This window comes from Drosophila montana, unplaced genomic scaffold (genome assembly GCF_035044405.1).
Source record: "Drosophila montana isolate Dmon_TW-CO22-7 unplaced genomic scaffold, ASM3504440v1 contig_3013_1, whole genome shotgun sequence".
Classification (NCBI taxonomy): domain Eukaryota; kingdom Metazoa; phylum Arthropoda; class Insecta; order Diptera; family Drosophilidae; genus Drosophila; species Drosophila montana.
Window position 1 is genome coordinate 508503 of NW_026997889.1, and position 14687 is coordinate 523189.

The 14687-nt window shown below is 40.4% G+C and overlaps 2 protein-coding genes across 2 annotated transcripts; both read right to left on the reverse strand.

The window, feature by feature from the left end:
* Positions 1–1754: 1754 nt before the first annotated feature.
* Positions 1755–2422, reverse strand: LOC135430442 (uncharacterized). Its single transcript, XM_064685111.1, has one exon. It carries the CDS (start codon positions 2351–2353, stop codon positions 1817–1819), a length of 537 nt encoding a protein of 178 aa, XP_064541181.1. The 5' UTR covers positions 2354–2422; the 3' UTR covers positions 1755–1816.
* Positions 2423–7720: 5298 nt separating this feature from the next.
* LOC135430472 (uncharacterized) lies at positions 7721–9170 on the reverse strand. The gene is made up of 3 exons (XM_064685147.1): positions 8949–9170; positions 8698–8820; positions 7721–8020 (listed from the first exon to the last, which is right to left on the reverse strand). The coding sequence occupies exons 1-3, from the start codon at positions 9125–9127 to the stop codon at positions 7864–7866; spliced, it is 459 nt and encodes a 152-aa protein (XP_064541217.1). The 5' UTR covers positions 9128–9170; the 3' UTR covers positions 7721–7863.
* Between the last annotated feature and the right edge of the window lie 5517 nt (positions 9171–14687).

Here is a 14687-nt window from a genome sequence, read left to right on the forward strand (position 1 = left end):
CCGGGGCACAGACGCATTTCATTTGCAGACAATAAACTTGACAACAACAACAACACAAACGTCTAAATAAATTAAATTTCGAACAGCAGCTCTTTGCATACAAAATAGACGACCCAAAAGCTGCCTTAGATTTCGGAACACATGCCACAAACGTCGCGTTGCCTGCAACCGATACTTGGGGGCCAACGCATTGACAGCTAAAAAGTTGTCGAAATGCACGTGCCCCCGAGTCCTGTGCCCTGTGTCCCTGCGAATCTTTGGCACTCTCAGTCCCCGTTTGAGCCTGGCCAACATTGTAACAATTCGTGGCGATTTTCCACTTATTTTAAAAACGAGAGACCTTGCCGAGTTTGTATGATTGCGGTAGGGCAGGGGGCGGGGGGGGGGGGGGGGGGGTATTGCATGATGATCCGGGGGCATAGCTAACGTTGCCGAAATCTCGAATCTCGGCATCATCATCGACAACTGGCAAATGTGTGAATTGAATTTTCAAACAATTTGCCGTCAGTCAGTGGCAAAGTCAGTTGCAGTTCCAGAGTTTCCCCCCCGGTGAGTGTGAGTCACCCTGTTGGCTGGCCAAGCGCTTTACAATTTCTGTGCGCACTGTTTTCTTATACCCTAACAAAGGGTATATTACCTATGTTGATGAAATGTGTGAAATATATATATATTTCTTGACAGGCAGACTTGGCTCTTAGCTATAAAGATTATCTTTATTAGATAAGTTAAGATTTGAACGCAAGAAAAAAACAGCTCAATCGGTTTACTATATCATAGAATAGAACCTTTACTTTCTTTATCTTAAGATGTCTCGACTTAAAATAATATTAAAATAAATTTAAGTAGAACTGAGCAAGAAGCTAACGGATCGAACCCATCCATGAAGATGGAAAACCAAAAAGTTAAGATTGGGTAACTTTCTGTTACAGGGTATTTCAAGTTTGGCAAACCCAAAAACAAAGCAATTTCTTCTATTCTTTCTGTTGGTTTCGTTTCTGGTTCGGACTCGGAACGTGCATGATTTGAGATTTGATTTGCTGTGCGGCTGTGGCAAACGCGTTTTGGGCTACATTACAGCCACGGCGGCTGCTTCTGCTCCTGCTGCCTCTGCTGCTGCTGCTGATCCTTGCACCTTAACCCAACTGCCGGCATTGGCTTTGTTTGTCCTGGGCTATCCTGTCCAATTCGTTTGTGGCGGCATTTTAAACATTTTGCTCACGTTTCGGATGTTTATGCCATTAGCGTTTAAGTTGCCATACAAAATGCGTCTCGTAAATAACGAAACGGTTTTCGCTTTTCCCATTGTGTTCAACTCAGGGGAGGGGGGGGGGGGGGGGGGGTTGGACGAGGGTAGTGAACATTGTTGGATTTGTAATCGATGCTATTGCTAAGTTATTGGACATTATTGCAGAGCTTAGACAATAAGAAAACAAAATAAATATACGATACCATATTACGATATAATATAATAGAATTGATATGATATATATTTATATATCAATCTTTAGAAAAAACCCAATATTTATTTATTTTTCGAATTTTATTTAAGAAGTCTTATATGATATTACAGATATCTTAGTTTTTTTTATGATTTACTTAATTTACCTTTATGCTGCAAATATCTCTTAATAATATCTTGAACTCTTAAAAGGAATATTTGAATTTTTCCATTGTGAGTACTTTTTACTAAATTCGAAATTCTGTATGAAATTGTAATCATATTTAAGCGGGGTTTAGTTTTCAAACGGCATCAGTTGAGATATTTAGTTAAATATTTATTTAAGGGAATACCGCTAATATACATTTAAGATACATATTAAAAATAATAGGTTTTGCAACGGCAATAGGGACAGCAATGGGTGCTGCAGGAACAGAGCGTAGGATCTGTTTGTTCTGAAGCATCCGACATGCCACTCCCATTGCTAGCCGGTCTCGCATCTGTTGCGGGTTCCGTTTGGTCTTGATGGATGCGCGCCTCAACGGAATGAATCCCAGAGCTCGAACCATTTAAGTTTAACTCATATGTGCAATTGGCTTGCAGGGACAAAATGGGCTGTTCCGCCTGCTTATTGGACTTTTGAGTAATCGTCTGCGTTCTGTATACGGTTCGTTTCTTTGAGCGCTTCTTCCGCCTCATCGGACAAGTTAGGATATTGGTATATGTGGGCTCTGTGATGGCCGCCTGGATCTCCGACTCATAGAGCCGCTGACGTTTTTCAGCTGATTTCTTTCGTGTGGCAATTAGCCTATATCGATTGTTCAAATCGTCTATAGTTTGGAGTGTCTCCTCAAAGGCCACCTCCAGCTGCTCTACAGTGTGCAGCGTCTCCCAAAGTAATGTTTCCTTTATCATTTTTACACTAAAAATTTGATTTATGGAAATTGAATATTTGATAGAAAATGCCAAAACCTAAACCGAAAATTAAAAAAAAAATATATACTCCATATATCTTGAGTTCCCGAACAGAAAATGCACCTTTTTATGATTGCAGCTTTCCTTATTTATTAAAACTAAAATTCTAGAGATTTTCAAAATACTTTAGTGAATTTACAAACCTTTAATATATTGCTGATGGCTAAATTGCAACAAAGTCGAATCGGTGTAGATTTTGACTGAGCTACTAGCCTAGAGTTGGGAATTTTTAAAAGTTCCCAAAAATTTTCTTTTGACGGGAGAAAATTACTTAAATTTAAAGTGTTGCAAACTTAAAATCAAGATCAATTTCTTAAAATTTGATTAGGAACTTTTACATATACGATAGAAGAGAGAGAGAATTTACATTAAACGTGGCACGGGCAAGGCCGGGGAACACCCGCTATTATCCTATATAAACATAGGTCGACATAGGTCGAAATTTCGAACACAAAACTCAATAGATTTATCTTTTTTTTTAAATATCCTTGTAAAAGTAAACTTAATTCGAGGAGTTTAAAATAGGGGATTTTAATTTATTACGGGCGGGAACAGGGGGAAAAAGGTTTATCTGAAATTTAAGGCATGCAACTTGCCACGGGCAGGGCCAGAAAATACCCGATATATGTAGCCAATTGTATGTATGTATGTGTGTGTCTGTGTGTGTATATATGTATGTATGTATGTATATCTGTATTAATGTACATATGTTTGTATCTATTTATTCTACACAAGTGTTGTTGTACGAAGGTATGTAAGTATTACATATGTGTGTATGTGTCTGTGGGCGTGTGTGTGTTAGTGTATGTATGCATGTATGTATGTATTTATGAATATATGTATGCATGCATATTTGTTTTTTACCAACCAAGTGCTCTTCTCCTTGATTCTCAAGAATACAAGTAGGCTCTGCAGTTTTTAATGCTTAGCCAGTAGTGTAGTGTTCTTTTTTTGTCTTTTATTTTTGTAGTTTGTATGTATGTATGTATGTATGTATGTATGTATGTATGTATGTATGTATGTATGTATGTATGTATGTATGTATGTATGTATGTATGTATGTATGTATGCATGTATGTATGTATGTATATATATGTATGTATGTATGTATGTATGTATGTATGTATGTATGTATGTATGTATGTATATATATGTATGTATGTATGTATGTATGTGTATGTATGTATGTATGTGTATATGTATGTATGTATGTATGTGTATATGTATGTATGTATGCATGTATGTATGTATGTATGTATGTATGCATGTACGCATGTATGTATGTATGTATGTATGTATGTATGTATGTATGTATGTATGTATGTATGTATGTATATATGTATATATGTATGTATATATGTATGTGGCAGCTTGCGTAAAGGAGCAGACGACGGCTTTAATATAGGATGCGGCGGCTTCAACTATTGAGGAAACGACGGCTTTTATATTGGAAGGAAACGGTGGTTTAAACTACGCAAGAGGTGGCACCATGAGCAACTATGAAGGAGCGACGTTTTTAATTTTGGAGAAGTTGGTTGCTAGGCTATGCGGCTATTAAAAAACTGGTATGTATTATAAACAAAACTATCTCTTTTTATATTTAAAATATGAGTAACAACTATTTCAATATGTATGTAGGTATATTTATTTGTATGTTTTTGAATATGCTAATGAACATTTTCTCTACTTTTTATTTAAATGTCTGTCTCCCGCCCACTGCTAGATGACAATAAAATAATACGTGTGAATTTACAGGTAAGTACCAATTGCAAATATATTTCTATACATAAAACTGACCTCATTGACAATTCATTTCTAAGGATCTATATGAATAATCATTTGAGACGTGTTTCACATTTTTCGCAAATCAAAGCTTCCTCGGTAGAAAGTGTGATTCAATGCTTTTTTTGGTGAAGTTTTAAGTTTTGTCCAATTTGCTTCAAACATATTTACAAAGCTCTACATAAGAATATAATCAATAGGTGTTTTACCGTCCGATCGGTTTCAGACTAATTTTCAAAGATCTTTGAGAGAACTTATTTTATACGTTCGACGGGCAAGGCCGGGGTATACCCGCTAGTATTATTATATTTTAACGCATATTCTTAAGTTGTATTATTAGTTTAGTTAACTTTTTTTTTTGGTCAGACCAGCGTCAGTTTCGATATCTGACTCGCACTTCTATCAACTTGGAATTTGTGGCTGCTCATTTCTAATCAGAATCAAATGCCAACGACGGTCAATCAGTCAAGCGTTTAATAACGGATTGCAGCTGTGCTTGTGTGTGTGTGTGTGAGTGGGGCTGGTGTAGAGTAGAGGAGAAGATAAGCAGAAGTCGAAGCAGGAATAAAATTTATAGCATATCTAACACGCATACATCATTTTGATATGCATGCCACGGGCACGTTTGCTAGTATTTGCTTAAGAGTTGAGCCAAAAGTGGAGGAGTGGTAATCAGGAGAAGGGAGTGGAGGGGGTTGGGTTGGCTATGGCAGCTGCAGCACTAAGCGCGGCCAGTGGCGTAGTCTGAAGGGGTTCGGGCACACTTCGCTGTGCACCGCACACGGACAGACACATTAATTTAGCTGCTGCTCTCGCAACCGCATGCAATTTTTCTTCGACTTGGGCTGCTGCTGCTGCCTTTCAATGGCAGGATGTGTAGTGCGCTCCGGTCAGGCCAGGACGCAGGCACATCCCATCCAGTCAAGCAAGCTAGCGGAAGGCAGCCGCCAGTAGTGTGTGTGTGTGTGTCAGTGAGGCATTCAGTCAGTTAGTCAGTCAGCCAGATAAGTGCGGTTTATGTGCGGCACGTAGCCCGTCTCAATACAGTCAATAAATTGCCGCTGCGTTGCACTGTTAACTGACCAAAAAAGGATGTGGAATGGAGGGGGCGGGGGTTTTCAGGGGCAGGGGCCGGCGCCAGGGTTAGCATGTGGTCCATTGTTGAAATTGATGCTGCGCATTTTTCTCTACACTTGGCATAGGTTAAATCAATGCACTTTAAACACTTGAAATTCGTACTAAATGCCAGAAATTTCAAATTCCATAAACAGTAATCACTCAATATGATGAACTTGTTGGGCGTTAAAATGAAAATTTGCTCGAATGGATTGTTATAAGTTTGGGCTGGTCTAAACCGTATTTGATATGTTCTTTGGTAAAAGATATAAAAAAAAAACTTTCATGAAGCTTGACTGTACATAGCTTGAAAATATTAAATTGAAAAAGACTTTTTGTTGCTTTATAAATGATAAACTAGAAGCAAGATGTTTTTCAGAGACGTTCGTTACATGGAGGTACCACTGTACATTGCTTGCAAACCGAAAATTGCAAACAGTTGCCAGGTTCTGTGTAAAATTCCAATGCAAATTAAGTCTATATTAAGAGCACATTAATGAGCAGGCGAATGCCTCGAAGCTACAACAACAACATCAACAACAACAACAAGCGGATGTTGGTAAACAGGAGCTGTGGAAGAGATCAGGAGTTGGAAGTCCTTTAGCCAACGCATATTATAAATCAGAGCGCGCCTCACTGCGCATAGACAAGCAAATTATAACAAGCAAATTGCGAGTGTTTTTCCCAAACTCCCGGCTGCCTGGCATAGCTAACAACATTCCAGAGGAAAAGTCTGCCGGAAAATATGTTATTAATTCAAATTAATATAATCCAATTTTTTTTCTCGTGCTGCTGCTTCTTCTGCTGCTTCGGGTTGCCTTTCCCTGTTCGCCTGCGCTGCGGAAATGGAAACTACTTTCTCAGCCGCTGTCAGAGCTGTGCGCATTATGAATAGATGTTTTTCACAACCCCTGCACCCACCCCCCGGCAACCCGGACAGCCCACCCCCTCTTGACTCTGCGCTTGCCGTGTGTGTACTATGATGTATTGGCACGGTCGTATCTAGGCGGACTTCTGCTTGCGGTGCCTGGATTTAGTTTCATTTTTATTTTTTATTATTATTATTATTTTTTTTCTTTTTGTTGGGTGCGCTGCAGCTGTGGGCGTGGCAGTTAATAATGTGCAGATATGCCAGCTATGACAGCCCCTAATTTGTGCACATTTTTCACATTTTGCCATTAAACTTGTGCTTTTCGGTTTGGGATTCATCATGCTGGGCTTTTGAATAGCCGGTCAACATATTTTATACATACATAAGACGCATATGTATCATCTTAATGGGCTTTAAAAGGGCGGGGTGTATCGTTAACAAGATTTGCATAAGCCCTGTAAACAAATATTTATAGTTAGCAACTGACTACGAATGGGCTTGATATCTAGGAAAACACATTTTGTGTTTGTTATCAGTTTTTAAAGGAAAGTCTTTTTTTCTAATATAATATATTCTGCAAGCTAGATAGAAATTATAAGGAAGTGTTGTGAAACTTATAATTCTTTGCATGCCCTTTCAAGTCATAAGCAACAGATTGTTATGGAACTTTCATGTAAGCGGGGATTCGCTAAGTTATTACTTACTTATTACTGGGTACTTGCCAGTTTGTGCCAGCGGGATTTTTACTAAGGTATTACTATAAGCCTCAAATCTCCAAGTGTCTTTTTCGTTGGGTATTTGTTATTTATTATTACCTTCCCTAACCAATCCTAACGCAATCATAATCCACGAATACTTACGTTACACGGTTGAATTTGATATAGCCACAAATGTCACATATTTATTTCGTGGAAGCGGGGTTTCACTAAGGTATTACTATGGACCCTAAAGATCCTTGTGAGTTGTTCCGTGGTTACTTGTCATTTAACGATAACCTTCCCTAACCGATCCTAACGCAGTCCAAATCAACAAGTACATACTTTACCTTCAAAAGTTTGGTTAGGTTCAAGCTATCCATAAATGTCATAAATGTATTAATAAGCCTTTGCTCCGCATAGCTTTTAACAAAAAAAAATTTTTAACCTACTGTTAGAAGCAACATTTAATAATTTTCTGTACCTCTCCAAGAAACTAACCTAACATTAAAAAAAAAACAATATTTCAAACTGGAAATCATTCAAAGTTGCTTGACTTTCGATAACAGTTTATAGAATTCAGGATGAACCTAAATAACTTTTCGTCTGCTTGTATGGATTAGCTGGTTATTTAGACAGCGTTGCCCAACACTGTCCGTCGCTTAAGTAACTACTTAGCATAACTGCGGCATATTCGAGAAAGTGCAGCTGATCCCCCGAGCAAATAATTGTGAATGCCGAACATGGTTTGTGCCTTAAATGAAGTGAAAGTCGTACTTTTTATTTGTATTAAATATTTACGACAGAGCATCAGCGGGAAAAGCAGTTTGCACAGCTCCTCGCTGACTGCAAAGTGAAATTCAAGTCGAAAGAAAGGGGGGCTGCGGATGGAGACAGTCGTTCGGGTAAGTGCTGCACTTGAAAGTGCTTTTCGCTGCTTTACTCATGCTGCCAGTCACGACTGCGGAGCGGAGTCATTAGATCTACTAAAGGCGTCGCGTGCGCAGCGATTCGCCGCGTTTGAGTATCTCCTCGAGGCGTCGCCTTTCCTGGACTGTCAAAACCTTCTCCAGTGTTTCCAATGTTGAGTTGATTTCCCGTTTCGAGTGCAATGGCAGCCAGAGCGTTGTGATGGAGAATGTTCTAAAACGAAATGCGTGTAAAAGGTGCTTTTGAACAGGTCGCTGTCAAAAGATAACAACCAGTTTAACGTGTTTTGTCTAATTTTGAGCGTTAGCTTAACTAAGTGTTAAATATTTGACAAGTAGATTGAGCTGTAGTGTTGCCATTTCGCAATGAATTGCAACATTTGACATGGCGTTGCCACTATTTTAAAATATGTTTATAAAACGTACTGCAATTTAACTGCTTCTCAAAATATGGTACAATTTGAATCAGAGGAGACTATAATTGGCTTCTATTCTCACAAGCAAACGCTCATTACTTTCAGCTTTATTTAAAGATTCGGTTTATCTAGCTGTTAAATATTTGTCATGTGCTGACTGGCCAGCACTTTTATTGTCTGACATGGCGTTGCTACTAGACTTACTGTCTGTTTTGCTTCTCAGCCAACTGCTGTGAGGCGTTTATCTTATTGTAAAATAGCTGACATGAAGTTAGATGTTAAGTGTGGCCATCTCGTAATGAACTGCAGTCATGGCGCTGCCACTCAGTTAGACAATTTTCACAGTTCATGGACAGGAGCTTGGGAAAACATATGGCAATTTAACTGCATGTCAATTTGAACTGTCAAAATGTGTAAAAACTCCAATTGGAAGAGGCTAATTGACTATGTTTTTTGTTTGTTCTGTCTTTCTCACCTGTGAACGCGCATTGCGTCGATGGCGCAGCGCTGCATCTGCTCATGCATTGCCATTTCCCAGCGGAAACGCTCGTTATAGCGCCGGAATGCGGCCATATAGCGTCTATGGCATATGTCAGCGCTGTGGGCCGATGGGCGGGGGGGGTTAAGGGGTTTTCAGAAATTGTAAAATGTATTAAATCAACAGGAAATTGCAATTTTCACACAATTTGATTCGATCTGGCAGAGGCGCCTGGCGGCGCTACTTACTAGGTTGGCTCCTTCTCATCCTGCGTCGGCTTCTGGCCGAAGCCCACACGCCTGGCAAGTAGCACACGATACCATTGCTTCTGCAGCGCATTCATCGGTCGCTTGAAGGGATTGGGATTGGGTTTCGTATTGCCATTGCTGTTGGCCTCTGTCTGCTGTTTGGCTTTCAGTTTTTCCATTTCGCTTCGCTTTACCGTTTACAAGTTTTCCGTATTAAGTTAGAGATTGCTTCCTTACCGTTGGGCATTTGCCAATGCACTGCCCCGTGGAAATGTTGCTTCTCACATGCTGCTCTTGCTGTTGTTGTTGTTGTTGTTGTTGTTGCTATTGGCGCCGTGTTGTCAGCCAGCTCCATGACGAGTTTATCGAACCAACAAGGCAAATGGGTTACGCGGCGTTAGTTCACCCTAGAGAGAGGTGAGCGCGAGAGAGGAAAGGGGGTGTGTGAATGTGTAACTGTTGCATATGCGAATGCATTTTGTGTGTTGCTGCCGACTGTGGCAAATCGCTTGTCTGCAGGATGAGAGATTGATGTTCAATAAATGAATAAATGAAATGTCTTAGATCTGTGATTGAGTGGGATTGAGGGAGTAGCGCTTGATGAGCCAGCACCAGTTCTTTGATATTGTTTGGCTTAATCAAATAGATTGTGTGTCTACTGTTAGGATTAGGTTAAGGGGTCAGGTTGGAGGCGCTATAAGTCGCTACAGAGAGCAGATATATATCAGGAAGAAGTCATAGATAAAATGTGGCATAGATTAAATGTATGTACTTGATAGTATCCTTCCTTCCTGCCTGCTGCTGCCTTCCCACACATTTGCACAGTTTCATGACCCCATGTGTGTGTTTATGTAATGATCATTGGGTATATGAAAACCCTACTTAATCAGCCTACCTCAAGCTATGCCAACTAAAACTGTTGTCTCGAGCACTCGAATTGGCTCTAATCACTTTCATATTTCATTGAAAGGGTTAACAAACATAAAAGACACTTGTGTGGCTTGGTCTCAGCTGAAAGTTTAGCCCAGTCACATTTTGAATGACTGACATTTGTTGCCCAGGAAAATAGGCCAAACAGCAAAAGTGGGCACAACAAGGCCCTTATGAGGCGTCGCAGCTGTCGCTGGTGTTGGCCGATTGTTCGACTGGCATTTTGCCGAGTCGACAGCCAAAAACAAAACTATCGAACTGAGTGGCGCCTGACGTCGTTTATGGCCCGTCGCAAAAGGCAATCATAGAAATGTGCTCTAATTTAAAGTGGCATAAAAAAAAAAACGAGCAGAAGACAGCAAAACGAAATGTGCAGCCGCTGCCAAGACAGCATATGACACGAATTGGAACTGTTGCCAGAAATGCAGCTAGCTAAAATGATTCCTTGCTGTTGTTGTTTTTGTTGGTTATTATTTTTTTATATTCTATGTCTGTTTGTGTTGCGAGTTTTTGGCCCTTGGCTTTGTCGGGTCGGTTCGGGTCGAGCCAATATCAACATTAGTTCCCCGTAATGTCATGAACTTTGCGGGCGAAACGTTTTTCTTGTTTTTTCCTCGCCTGGTCTCAGCTGTTGGCAGTCGCGTCTTTGTCAGCGCTTATTGATGGCCGCTACAGCTAAATGTTTTTCAATTTATTTTATTTGGCAATTTTTTCTGTTGTTCCTTGAGCACAAAATTTATATACAATTTATTGGCGCCTCATGTCCTGGCTTTTATGGCCCTTTGCGCCCTTGCAGGCCAATTGTTTCTGGCCTTTTGGGCCCTTTGTTGGCGTATCAGCCAGTTGATTGATGTTGCAACAAATTTTGCAGCATAATTTTAGGCTGACTTTTAAAAACTCATGCATGCCATGCGTTAGAGCAAGACAACTAGCTGCACACAATAGACACGTAGGCGCCGTTAGATTTTAAATGGCCGCCAGATGCGATTTCCGGATAACAGTAATAAGCACATTTATCATTTATTTGAGCTGAGTTATTAAGTTCAATTACTTGAGGGTTGGAGGGTGATTTTTAAAATGGAATTTAATTTAAAATTTGTTTGGAAACTGGGAGGACAACTCTTGATTGGAATTTTTGTTATTCTCATCTATATAAAATGAGATAAGAGATTGCAGAAAGTCGACTTCTCTTTCCATGCGAAACTACGAGATAAGGCTGGGCAAAGCCGGATAGTGACAGATTACTACTTATTTCATTTATCGATTGTATCTGAGTGTATTAACAAAGCTTATTAAGTTGCCTAGGAATATGGTTAATGGATCTTATTAAGCCAATAGCTGCAATTAAGTTGAAAGCAAACAGTTTAAAGCTTTGAACTGTGTGCACAGCGCAGACAACGACTGACATACTGCCAAATGGGTAAATGGATGAATGGATAAGCGACAGACAGAACGACAGACAGACGAAGTCAGCAAATGAAAGCAGCAGTAGGGAATTGGCGGGGTAAGGCGGCACAACACACAGCATAAGCAAATGCACAATGAGTTGATAATCCCAAAGGCAAGCACACACTCACACAAGGAGGGACAAGTGGCTGGGGGTTGGGGTCGGGGTGGGTTAGTTCGTTCGTCTGGGAATCAGACTATGCATATAAGTATGCAAAAGCCATAAAGCAACAATAATAAACGCGCATCATCATCAGCGGTTGGTTTGTTGCCGCTGTCAGCAGAAAAGTATGAAATATCATCTAAAATAGGAAATGCGTAAATGCGAAATGCTACGCAACGGAAACTGAACTCAACGTTCGCTGATTCCCAGCCACACACAACACACACACAACACACAGACAACACACACAGCGAGTGTATGAAAGTCAATTTTTCATTTAGATAACTTTGACATACGCAAACGTCATGGCTTGCTTTAGCCCGAGGGTTGGCATGGGAGGGGGGTGGGTTGGGCTGGGCTGGGGGCTTGCTGCACATAACGATTTAGATTGGGACTTCAGCTAAGTTCCTGACATGCTGCTACTGATGGCGCCAGCCGGGCACAAAGCGCCGAAATGCGGGCAACGTTTTTGATAAATGAATATTCGACGCTGTGCCACAAAGCGTTCGTTGCATATGTGTGTGTGCGTGTGCGTGTGTGGGTGTGCGTGTGTGTGGCTTAAATGAAATGTTCACAATTAAAAGCAGAAAGCACAAATCCAACAAGCGACACGAAAAGACTATCAAAATACATAATAAGCCGCCAGAGCTGTTTACACGCGCGTTCGCCCTTATACGCGGCGTATGCGCAATATTACGATTATAAATTAAGGCTACCCCCACGCAACTAAGGGCTGTATTGTCTTGGGCCACTGCTTTGGGGGGCGGTTGGCTTAGTGTAAACTAAACATTATAAAAGAAAAGGTAAAGCGCTATAAAGCGCTGCACAAGTGGCAACAAAGGGGCTGAAACCCAAACAGGCTTCAAGTGGGATTTTCATTATATTTGTTGCTGTTGTTGTTGTTGTTGCTGCTCGCCAAATGAAAACAAGTTATTTTGTTGGTATTGGTTGGTTGGTATTATCATGTTGAGAGGTGTTCAAGCACATGGTCTTAAATATGATAGTGAAAAGCGAAAATGGAAGTACAAGTACATTGGATAGATGAAGGCATATGAATAAGACATACTAGAAAAAATGAGACATATTCTTAGATACAAAAAAAACATTTAGAAAAATGATTGCAAATGAATTTTAGGCAAAGCGAAGCGAGATTAATTTATTTATAACGTATTTTTATACTATTAAATGTAGGAGAAAGAAAGTAGTCGTAGGCTTGCTAATCGCGAAGTTTAGCAAACAAGTAACAGCTATTAAAGTATATTTGGATCTCGTCCCGGTTCCGATCTTAAAAGATTTTCAAGCATTATTGTTTATTTTGAAAATGTTTGCAAGGGAAAAATCTTTATCTTAAAAAAAGGATTAAAATAACAAAAAGTGTTTCGAGAGAATGATTCTCAAGCAAACTTCTTCTCTCTACACCCCTAACTCCAAATTGTCTTCTCTTCTCTCATCTTGATACTCTTTGATCGTAGGGCTTGCCAACTCTTCAATCGGGTTGCCCACCACTAATATGCCCCTCCATTTTAGCTGTACCGCATTATAAATATATTTCACGCTTTGGTTCATCCAAAACAGGCAGCGAAAGTGGCAAAGTGGCCATACACATGGCATATGCCATGGCTAATATTTTATGGGCGTGCCATAACGCCAGCCAAATATAACGAGAGCGCGGCCGCAGTAGATTGTAAATTTTGAAATAAAATCCCCTTTAAGTTGCAATCGAGCTTGGGCTTTGGCCTAAACTATAGGCCCCACGATTGAGGTAAAGAGCACAAGCAACAGCAGCTGCAGCCGTTCGCAACACATAATATTTTTATTAAAGCTCCTGCTCAAAACTCAACCTTCAATATGGCAGCCGTAAATGTGCACAACCACACACACACACACACACAAACTCAAACACACACGGACACACCTAGCCTGAGCACGTGTTGTGTTTGGCCCTTTCCATTTCAATGGCGGCTGCTGGACGCAGGTGTTGGCTACGTGGCGGGAGATGTGTGGGACGCCAACAAAGATGCCATACCGACTTGGAAGCCATAGAGCAGCAGCAGCAGCAGCAGCAGCAGCAGGAGCAGTGGGAGCAGCCCAGACGACCAGCATTCAGTTGAATGTTGGAATATTTTTTGGTTTTTGTCTGCGCACCTTGAAAATCCTTAGACTTTTGCGGGTTCGCACGGTTTATTTTCATTTTATTCCTTTCGGATTGGAGCAAGGGTGGCCGGCATACGGAACTGGTAGCTGCTCCACTCGATGCATACCTTTTTGGCACTTTGTTGAATTTATCGCATAAGCTTTTCGCATACTTCCGGGTAATTGGCAACACCATGTTCTACACCTTTGTGCGAGTGTGTGTGTGTGTGTGTGTGGCTGGGTATGCCTTGCGCATTTAAAGGCGTTAAGGTGCAAATTTATTTCCACGAAACCTTTTTTGCCAACGTCCGTCGTAATGAGCACTTTTGTGTGCGTTATATTTCTCGACCCTGACATATGGCCAGAATCAACCCAGACTGGAGCCCGGGAACAGGACAACCGGTCTCCGGCCCAGGGGCCGACTGTCTGAAGCGTGTAGGCTATGCAGGCTCGTTAAAGGCGTCTGGAGTGCCTTTCTGGTATTTTTGCACTTGTGGTTTCATGTTATTGTTCAAAATTGTTAAGCACATTTAAGCCTGATTTAGTTGCATATTTATTGTATTTACTGTGGCAGCGTTGCCACCTATTTAGCCCCCACTCCCCATTCTCCATTTTAATGAGTTATGTAAACTGTTTGGGTCTGGGCACTTTATGTGCGAGCTTAATGCGAGCTCTTGTGAACGCCCTTAAGATGCGGAGCGAGAATCTATTTATTACTTTTTGGTAACAAAAATAAAGAGTGGTTTTAGGGGGGGAAGTTGAAAGTGTGGGTTTTGCTTTAGTTTTTGAATGAGGAACAGAGGGGCATAAAAACGATCTCTGGTTTGAGCAAAACGAAGCATTACTTTAACAAAACATCAGTTAATTGATAATATGTTAAATATCTTAAGTGCATTTTATTTTAATTGTTCACTATTATCAGAACTTTAACATATATCCCAACTACTTGATAAAGTTAAAAACGAATTTCTTCTTCAGATTTCAAAAAAAGAATTAAATAATTAAGTTTAATACAAGAAAATCTATAAATGTTCTTTCAATTTGACCAAGTATTAATTAAATTAACA

Excerpts from the sequence above, each read along its gene's own strand:
- LOC135430442 (XM_064685111.1), bottom strand. The coding sequence starts at position 2,353 with ATGATAAAGGAAACATTACTTTGGGAGACGCTGCACACTGTAGAGCAG.
- LOC135430472 (XM_064685147.1), bottom strand. The coding sequence starts at position 9,127 with ATGGAAAAACTGAAAGCCAAACAGCAGACAGAGGCCAACAGCAATGGC. Across the intron at positions 8,821-8,948 it reads GATGAGAAGGAGCCAACCTA|CGCTGACATATGCCATAGAC; the intron begins GTAAGTAGCGCC and ends ATCGGCCCACAG. Across the intron at positions 8,021-8,697 it reads GACGCAATGCGCGTTCACAG|AACATTCTCCATCACAACGC; the intron begins GTGAGAAAGACA and ends ATTTCGTTTTAG.